Genomic DNA, 10,696 nt, shown 5'->3' on the forward strand with positions numbered 1-10,696 from the left:
ATGCACTTCAAAGAAACTACTTTTCCAGACTCCTAAGAAACCATCATAACTCTCCAAGGAAACGTAGAGAAGTTTCTGATCATGTTATTTCATCTGCTTCATAAAAAATCCAATATCTTTTTAATAGTTCAGTCCAATTTCCACTACATTAAAAAAGAAGTTGTAGATTTACTTCTTGTATTGAAACCAAGGACACTAGGAGAGAACATATTTCAATCTGTATGTTTATGTCTAGCTGACTTTAGGATAAGGTTATGTTTGTTGCCTGAATATGAAGAAACATTTGTTCAGCTTACCAAGTTGCAATTCAAATTCCTAGAAAGCTAATTGTAAATACTCAGAGGCAGCAGATCTTTATAAGATGTTTTTGAAACTTACTTGTGCTTTTTGTTTCAGAACACTTGTGGGTTGTGCTTCAGGATCGACGATGGAAATTATTTCATTGACTTTTTCAAGAGATTCATAAAAATGTGTGATTTGCTTCTCCAGTTCTTCCAGTGGAGACACCAGACGCTGGCATTCATACAGCAGGGCACAGGAATACTCCTTAACCTTTTGGTCATTTTAAAGACAAATAATTATTGAAAAAAGTCGTAAAATTCAATAAATAACAACTTCCTCTGCATGTACGTTTATATAGTTGCTACCTAAACTTTTTTAAAGATAGATCAAACCTGTACTATCGTACTGCTTCTTAAAGACTATTAAATTTTAGATTGCAGAATTCTCTTACTACCTAAGAGAAGTAACATGTTCTCCATCCTGAATCAATTTGTTGCTACAACTACATATTTGTTCAAATGCATATATGTGAGCATTTATGTACAGGGGTTACTATTTATTAGTTCAACATGTGGAGCAGGAAAGGTATTCTGCAACCTTGCTCAGCTGCTCTTTGATCCGCGACAAAGTTCCCAGCATTTCATTCACTTCCTCTTGGGAAACTTCTTTTGTAGCAAGTTGCACTGTTCTTGAAACTGCTTTGTACTGAGCTTCCATTGCAGCCAACTTCTGCTTAATATTCTGAAACAAGTGTTTCAAAAAATATTTCAACAACTATATTTATGCATTCATGGGAGATACAAGACTGATAAAAGATACATATTCTAACCATCAATTATTTTCATCACGATTTTAGTGAACACTAGATCATATTTCAAATGCATGAAAACTGAGCTAAAAGGCATCAGTCAACTCACCTCAAACTACACAGAAAGAAATATCTAATAGGACAGTGTTTTGGAAATTAACTCTGAAAAAGTCACTCATGGAATAAAATGATTTATAACAGCTATAGCTGAAATCATAAAAAAAAAAAAAAAAAGCACCACTAGTAAAAGAGAAACAAATAAGCAATGGAAATGTATACTAAAACAATTTTATGCTATCAGAATTAAATAGTTGTAAGTTTCACTCTTATGAAGGAGAAAAAAAGCAATGAAAGGAAGACACTTACTTCTAAATCTTGTACAAACGTTTTGACATCATGGAAGGACACTTCGACAGGCATTGAAAATTTCCTATTGCTTTCATCAATAAAAGCTGTCAAATGCTCAACACCATCCATATATTCCTTCCTTATTTTGTCCAGTTCATCGGCTCGAGCATACTACAAAAAAGTAAAGCAAAAAGAATCAAACAAACAAACAAAAAAAAATAACCACTTCAAATTACGTATCTGGCAATTAAGTAATGACGTAAGAGAATTAGCATGTTTTAAGTGCAACTGTTCGCTGGAAAATTTTACTCAATGAAATACAATGTAATGCAAGGTAATCTAAGTTATTTAGACACTAATCATCTCCATTAGTTTCAATAGTGATTATGCTAAAAAGAACAGTATGCATACAGGAGGTCAGCCTTTTTTAAAGTTTGGATCATTTGAGGTACATTCCAGGATCTCATTTGTTTCTAACCCAGAATCTACAATTCAATTAATTTTTTATTACCTACAATATAATTTTTTAAAATTCAGCAAAGAGACTGGAACATGAAAAGCCTAGGAAAGCCGAAGGATAAGAGAAATTTCAATAAAAGAATGCTGGCTGGAGAAAGGGGAAACACAGGTCTTAAAAAGTGGAAAGAGCTGCGTGACAGAAATGGTGAAGAGCCAGTGAGAAAAAAACATATGGCCAGCATATGTAAGAAGCTGCATAAGTAGGGGAAGAGACATTTACATTGGTGAATCACCCTAAATATCATCAGCAAAATAAAGCTTGAGAACATTCTAGACAACACTCTGGAAAAGTTACAATAGAGAGGAAATCACAGAATCAGTTAGGTTGGAAGGGACCACAGTGGATCATCTGGTCCAACCTTCTTGCAATCATTATTTGTTTTTCCTTTTAACTTGACTGTATAGGAACTAATAATGCCAGTAATGAAAACAGATTCAGTACCTTCAAATAGGCAAAATCACTGGAAGGGGACAATATCATCACATGTATATTAACTAGAGCAAAGACATTTTCTAATGTGTTTATGGGGTGTGAAATACCTCTGTGTAATTAATCTCACACCTTCTCTTTACTTTTTAAGGAGCAAATATAGAAACAACAATTCTTTTCCTATCAGTTGAAGCTCTACCAGGTGACAAAGACTACGTTTTTTTCATTTACTATCAGTGTGTCCTTGTAGGCAAGATAGAAGTAAAGTCTGACCGATCTGGGGAAAACATTCAGTTAATTAATTTGCACTGTACCTGCATATGGGTGCAGTACAATAATTGAATGCAGCTTTCATCAAAGAGTAGTAAAAATAATAATTTTCACCACTTTCACTGTCACAGAGCTTTTACAATAATAGCTACTGAAAACTAATCATTTCCTTCAAAGAACAGGGGAAGATTTGTATAAATAACATTCACTGTATCAGGATGGGTGGCCATAGTAAGAAACTACAGCTTATACCAACTTGAAAATGTTCAAAAATAAAAATATACAGCTGTATAACCAAAAAGATAAATAAAGAAAGAGCCCAAATAAATTAAACTACAGTCAGGGAGTAATTTCTAATTCAAATGTACAGTTAGGCACTTTAGTAAGTTGTCCTACAGATCTGCTAGTGGGGAAATCTGTCTTGCTTGCATGGAAACAACAAAGTAAGTATTTAGAAGTAACAAGGGCAAAATCACTTACCTGCTTAACTTGCATAAACAATTCTCTCCATCTTCCATTTAGTAACAGAAGCTGCTGTTTAAGATCCCTGGAAATGGTCTCATCACATGTTTCAATCAGAAAATTACCAGCATCATTCATGGCTGTGTGCTGTTGGATCCAATGGGGTAAGTGTCGGAAGAAATCCTAAAGATAAAAATGAAAACACCTTTCAAAACCTTGTCAAATAGTCTTTATTTTAAATCACAAAACCAAAATTTAATCACCAGCTCATGGCTTGATAAAAACTCTTTGAAAAATTATCCTCTGAAGCTCTTCACATCCAATATGCCATAATAGAATTTTAACATCTGTGAACCTTTGTGGAATTAAAAATTACTGCCATTTACTTACTGTTCAGTTTACTCCAGTGAGTAGCTTCAGTTAAACTAATGGAACTCCTTCTTTAGACAAAGCTCCATAACTAAAAACATTTAGGGCTCATCTAAATTCTGTCTTGTCTTGAAACAGAAGGGGCTGATAGTAACTTGGGGCATATACAGGCTGTAGAGACATCCTTCCCCTGCTGTCAAGCACATACAGCTTTCCAGGGTCTGGCACCCCAGAACACCTGCTAAGACTGATTCTTTATCATTGCTTCCTCCAACCCCAGAGCAGGTGAGTGCAGAGGGGAAAGGGATAGGTGTTACTGATTTTTTTGCCCTCCCTGTCCTGGTGATACAACCTAAATAGACTCTATGCATCTTGTAGGCAGGTACATGCACATAAATTGGTAGAGAAGACAAAGACCAACTCCCTCCTTTCCTTTTCTCTCTTCAAGAGGATGGGCAATTGTTCCTAAGGCAGGTATCTCCAGGCTCTGTGACTCCAGCTATACCAATAAACAAAACAAGACTCAATCACTGTCTCATGATTGTCCACATGTTCTCTAACATGGTTTTGGCTTGTCCCTGCTACCCTTCTCCCAAACAGTGCACAATTCAATGGATGGCACACAGCAAGGACTGTTCCAAATAGACTAAATCATGAGGGCACCTTCTTTCATGAAAAAAAAAGAGTAGCCAGAAGGATTCAAGCTGAACCATGACACTTGGTTCCCGGGAGTCAGGAAGGGGCAATGATCCATTTTGTTTATGTCTATCAATCTGCTCTATAATTCCAAGGCTGTTCATCTGCCAGTGACAGTCCCATGCAATCCTTTGCTCAAGGGTAGATGTGAAAAAGTTCTATCCAACCATACTGTCAGTCATCCCAAGCTTCAGAGCTACAGTTCTGAAACTTCATAGTTTATATTTGTCAGAACTAATCCACATGTAAAAACAGTCCAGATGCAACTGAAAAGAAAAAAAGTCAAATGGATGCATACTGGTCAAATATCTTGAACAAAGCATTGAAAAGACACAGTGTTTTCAATTCCTTAAGCTGAGATCAGTAGAGTACAGGTAGTCCATACTGATGTGCCAGTGAATAAATTTAATCATTTCAACAAATTGTATCTGCAGTTTGAATCTTCTTCCACTCACAGTGGAGCAAACCTCTTCCTTTCAGCAAAGGTTGCCTTTATGAGCACATTCAAAAGAAATTAAGGCCACTGAGTCTAACACTGATCAGTCCTCCAGTGATCAGGTCAAGAAGGAAAAAGCACATGGAGCAAACTACTCACATCCTTGCTCCTGCACACTTGTTCCCACAAATCATTACCTTCCTCAGACCCTGCTGGGGAGTCTCTCCATTTCAGAAGCCAACCTAAAGCACGTGTAAAATTTAAACAAGTTTGGAAGGTACTGTGAAGCGCACCTCATTCTCAATTAAAACAATTTTGCTCTTTTTAAGGAAGTTCCCACAGGAGATCTAGAAGCTCTCTGAAAACTTTTGGATAAAGCCATGTGAGGAAAGTGTGGGAGAGTGCAGATAGAATGTGATTATTATGGAAAGTGCTTAAGAGGTACTGCAAGTAAACAAAGGAGTTGTAGAAGGAGCAGTGTGAAAAATCCAAGTGCATACTGACTTTTTTTTGCAAGATCTCTGCTACATGGTCACAATAAGGTTTCTGAAAACAGAAGTCAATGAGAAAGTCAACAAGCCACTTTCTTTTCCAAAGGGAACAATGGTATGTGCTTGTCTTGAAATGATACAGAGATAATGGAAATAAGAAAAAATCATGACAGCATGGTAAAAGCCTACTATGGTCTTTGCCTAGGATATAATATGATGGGTTTAAGTAATACAGGTAAGGTTTGCAAATGAGCAACTTTGTACCATATTATTCATCTATTTGTGACTTTACAGAACAAATATTTTGAAATGTTTAAAAATGTTTTATGCCATATTCCAAACAATAGTTACCATCTTTCACCAGCTTTTCTAGATGCTTTTCCTGATGGCTGTAAGACTATTAATTGTACAAACGAATATAAGAATGCTTTTGGTTTTAATAATCAAGTATTAAAACCACTAAATCAGAATTATCCTTGGAACTATCTACGTGAATGTTATTGCGGTGGACTGTTAGATTCAACATTAAAAGCAGAAATAACTTTTAAAATATGTATGTCAGTTTACAGGAGGATTATGCTACCACTCAGTAATCTTTAACAGTTTTGAGCCAATGTAATTTTAAGAAGAAATTAACATTTTGGGAAGAATAATGCCTTCATGCCTAAGGTTTTCAACAAGGCTTTTTGAAACTTGGAACATATCAGAATGGTAAGAATTCCTTGTTGGATTTAGGCTAGAAATCAGAAGCAAGTATATACTGTATGGGTATGTTCAAGTTTGTGCTTTGAAAATCTTTAAAGTTATAAATCTGAGTAGGGAAGCAAATGTTTTGATTTTATTCATATACATGGATTTAAGAATTTTTAAACATTTTAAACATTGTCCAGTTGCTTACATAAAACATACACTAGGATCTAAGATCACCCTAATCAGCTGAAGTCATCCTTCCTGCTCAGCAATAAATGCAGAACTATTCAAGTCAATCTAGGTCATTATTGAAGGTTCACAAACTTAAATCTTATTGCTTCAGCACTCTAATATTACAACAGAAAGAAATTAGAAAAACTATCTTTATAACTGCAGGTCCCCAAAACAAATTGTCTAAAAGATTTCTAAAATGCTAGGGAAATGGACTAATTACCAACCTATCAAACATAACAACATGTATTAATAATAATGTCTTGTGAAGGTAATTGAATATTAAATCTATTGTCTACACATGGTAGAAAAATCAGTGAAAAAATAATTTTCTTTAAGTGTCTTTATAGGTAGCCCATGACTATGCACCTTGATATTGAGCTGTATTTGCCTTTGAATGAATCATGTAACCTTCCTATCTCTGAACAATACTGCTGCCCTATATTCATGTCAAAGATGCCTCTAACAATGTTATCACAGATGATGATTTCCTTCATAGTATGTCTAGCTCTACATGCCTGTAGAAGCTATACGAGCAAACACTGATGAATGCAAACAGTATGCCAAATTCTGAAAAAATCCCCTCTTGTATGACATTTTGCAAACAAGCAAAGTAAATGCAAAATCATATCCTACATTTCAAAATTTACATATGCTATTGGTGCATACCTTTTTAGAATGTTCAGGCTGATTCAGCATTTTTTCAGCATCTTCCAGCCAAGCTTGTAGACCTGCCACCGTGCTGCTATATCTGTCCCAATTAGCAATTACTTCTTCCAACATGCTTCTTACACTTCTCACCTCTACTGAGAGGTTTCTCCACTGAGCTGTGGTTTCACTCATGAATTTCATCACATTCTCAACTTCTTCCGCTGTGATACAGGAAAGACATTATTTTGGTTCATTATTATTTCTGTAAAGCTTAACTTTCTGTTATGCTCATCCATTCTGATCAGGGAATTATATTTTACTGAAAGTTCTATTTAAGTGGGCTTTTATATACATATGTTCAGCTCACAGCCCAATTTCAGTGCAAAATTATGACTGAGAAATTAAACCTGTGAATTAAAGACTGAGTAAACTACATAGAACAAAAGTTACATTAAAACAGCTACACTGCACATTCCATGTGGTGTTCATTCCAAATCTGCATTAAAAGAAATCAAGAGATAAACTTTCCTTTAAAAAGCAGAAAATGAGAGATGTATAATAGAAAAACACATTATGTCTGAATTAAAATCTGATTTTCCTTCCATTGACTTTGAAACTAAACTGCTGCTAATTTTGGCCATTTAGTTTTTAGCATTTTCCTCATGAAAATAAAGGAACAAGTGTGTCCTCATTCCAAAAGAAAAAAAAGCAAAGAGAAGAAACACAACTAAGCAGATTCTGAGAATTCATAAAATATGCAGAATATAGATATTTAAAACAGTTTTTAGCTAAGGTGTCCTCTAATTTGCATTGTTATTTCTGAATTCATATAAGCAAGTACCTGTTCTTTAGAAAAGAATTTGTTCTTGGATTTTATTAATAGCATTAAATGAATCTACGGCTTTTATTCTTTGTCAGAATACCTTGTAAAAATGTTTACTTTTGTAAAATTTGAGTGTCACTATCAACTTAAATTTCACAACAAAAAAGTATCTGTTTTCTCTCCCCTTTAGCAGCTGCAGCAATCCTCCACAGACATTACTGTGTTATCTCCTCATCAGAGATTAAAGTGATCTCATGTCTGTAATTATCTAGGTCAAATATTGCCCTCGTGAATACTCACTGAACTCAGCAATGTTCAGGAATGACAGGAGGCAGCTGTTGAACCAGCCACGCATTTTTCTCATGTATATCCGTACTTCAACTGTCATTTGACTTTCTCTTACAGGTTTTCAAAGTTAATGAAGAATCTTCAATAAATCAAGGGATAATTTTGTAACTACAATGATACTGGGACCTAGTCTCTATTTGTCTTTCTCTAGTAAATGAAGCCAAGCCAGGGAGCATTTTCAGACACCAGAACATGATTTTTCCTACTCCTCATTTGGTCTCTGGCACACTTTCGGCCCAAATCAGCAACACTGACATGATCCAGAAGTTAGCATGGACCATGGAATTTTCCCATGAGGAAGTCTGAACATGACCACCCTACTCTGGAGATTCAGAAATTTTAAAGCAGGGTGCTCTAAACCAGGTGGCTATGTGCTAGAGAACATGTGAAATTGCTACCAGAGGCTGTAGTCTCTCTGGTGAACTGCAGCTGCTGGTGGTAAATAGCTCTGATTCATGGAAGAAACAAATATTAGGAGATATTTTAGAGGATACTTGTGTCTAAAGAGATTAAAATGCTGTCCCAGTGACAAAAGAAATATAGATATTTACCTGAGCCATTTGCTTTGGCATACATTTCAGCTGCTCTTTTCAAGATCTGGTATGTAACTTCATACTGCTCAAAGAATTTACTATTTTCAATAACAGACTGGAAAAACAAATTACAACAGACAAAATAAAGATAGGTATTAAGAGTAATGATGAAATTACATCAGGATAGTGATGACAACTTTTAACATCATTATTCTTCCATTCATCTTTTCATTATTATAAAATGCTATTTAAATTATCATTATTATAAAATAATATATAAATTTCACCTTTTCAAATTCATGGTACAGAAGAGTATCCCATTACAAATACAGTTTATTCACTTTACCCCATAAAAAGGTTATTTAATATGTTCTTAGTCTGCTAGTTGCTGACTTGCTGAAACTCACTAACATATGATAATTAGAATGTGCAGAAACAGAGTAATTAACTTTAAAGTTATTTGATGAAATCTAAGTTGAACAATTTTAATAAATGAGAAAATTTCCTTCATATAGGTCACCACAAAAATCCAATACAGCTAAACTCTAAAAACTGTTCCTGTATTCAGCCATTGCAGAAAGACAGGTTTCACTTTGAGAGATGAAAAACATTTGCTTTATCCTTCAGTTTTTCTTAACCTCCCCTGCAATTGGCAAATATAAGATTGTGGAAACACAGCACGAAGAGAATCTGTTTTTCTGAAGGGTAGCTGTGCTTTTCCTTTGTGAGTGATGGGTTCTAGTGTGATGAATAAATTATCTGGAAATACTTTGGTAAAAAGTTATGCCTCTGACATTTATGCCTCTTTATCCCTTATGGCAAATGACACTGAGGGTTTTTTTTTTTAACATGTCTTTCAGAAATGTTACTTCCTTTAAGTGTAAAACATAATTATAGCTCTATATTATGCAAGCATATTATATTTTGTATTACCACTATTAAAAAAGGGAGAGCAATCTGCTGTTTTTACAGGGGTTTTATATTACCTTACCTAAGGTACATATCTAGAGTTCTGGTTTGGTTTTATAAGTTATACTACATTCCAGGCCTTCTCAACTACAGATTACAAAATCAAGGAAAGTACACTCCTTTCACAGCTTTGAAGTGTCTCAACAAATATAGACAAAAATAGACTAGTCTGACTTTGGTAAAACCAGGTTTCAAACCAAGTCAAAATTCAAAGTATTTTGAAGAGTAGAATTAGATTTTGTGTGTTTATTGTCCCACATTATATAACATGAAAAACCATTTTAAAAATTTATCTGCCAGCCAGTACATATCTAAAAATCTTCTATTTTAAAACCTTTGACAGTTGCTATGTCAAATTACAACAGCTACCTAGTATGTAATTTAGAAATGTGTTTATAACCAAGGAAACTAGAAGTCAAGAACATCAGAATTTTTCTACTTTACTGTTAAAACAAAATCTGCCACTTATAAAGATCTACATGCTTTACCATGAATTATGTGACAAACTCCTGATTTTCACTTTTGCCAAACCCATATAGATATTTTAACCTGAACCAAAAAAATCCAATACTTCTTATGAGAGTAAAAGTGACTTATGTAACACTGATCTCAAAAGCACTTGGAAATATTTCCAAAAATCAAATATAGATGTTTTACTGATCAATATTGTCCCCCATCTGACAAGACTCCTTGAAGAAAATAAGCAGCTTTCCCAAACCAGTATAGCATACGGTGCTAAAAAAGTGCTAACAAAGCAATGTCAAAACACAGTTCCATGGGTTAAAATTCATGGCTAACTGTACCTAGTACATCCATTACAGCTGAGAATTTGGTACAGTATATTCTTCAGGTTGACAGTGTACAGCCCGTGCTGACCTTTACTTCTGGTATATGACAGAAGGTGAAAAGAAGATGGGCTAAAGTAACAACCACCACTTTTATTTTTAAGCTACAGTACATAAATATTTTCCGGGCATATGTTCTATCCAGATCCTAATTACGCATGTTCCTAGAATGCTGACATTCCTCAGCTCGCTTTGGCAGACAAAAAGACTTATATTTTTATCTCCTACTAATATAGTCGCTGACTATAAGGTACTGACTACAGCTTTTCTACGTAAGACTCCTAATACACTGGAAGAGTAACACTTGCCTCTCAGTCCTAGAAAATTGCCCCTAGGTAAGCCAAAGCAGATAAAGCCTCTTTCCATCACTGGACATCTTGAAGGAGCCAAAGGTCAAGGCCATCAGGAATGAACCTGAGCAATATTTATCTTCCCATCTCAACTTCCTCATTCTGATATTGTGCAGTTTCAAAAATAATGCAAGGAAGCATTTTC

The 10,696-nt window shown here is 34.9% G+C and overlaps 1 protein-coding gene across 1 annotated transcript in view; it reads right to left on the minus strand.

Annotated features, from left to right (window-relative positions):
* The window catches only part of LOC103800834 (nesprin-1-like), a gene marked incomplete at its 3' end in the record, with an annotated part of 70,639 nt that overhangs the window by 35,041 nt on the left and 24,902 nt on the right, over positions 1-10,696 (minus strand). Inside the window, exons 13-18 of the mRNA XM_009073220.1 lie at positions 8,406-8,502; positions 6,702-6,904; positions 3,138-3,302; positions 1,457-1,609; positions 880-1,023; positions 379-552 (exon numbers count right to left, since the gene is read on the minus strand). Coding sequence (XP_009071468.1) covers positions 379-552; positions 880-1,023; positions 1,457-1,609; positions 3,138-3,302; positions 6,702-6,904; positions 8,406-8,502 — 936 coding nt within the window. The remainder of the gene's footprint in view (positions 1-378; positions 553-879; positions 1,024-1,456; positions 1,610-3,137; positions 3,303-6,701; positions 6,905-8,405; positions 8,503-10,696) is intronic.

Source organism: Acanthisitta chloris, unplaced genomic scaffold, assembly GCF_000695815.1.
Source record: "Acanthisitta chloris isolate BGI_N310 unplaced genomic scaffold, ASM69581v1 scaffold25574, whole genome shotgun sequence".
Lineage (NCBI taxonomy): Eukaryota > Metazoa > Chordata > Aves > Passeriformes > Acanthisittidae > Acanthisitta > Acanthisitta chloris.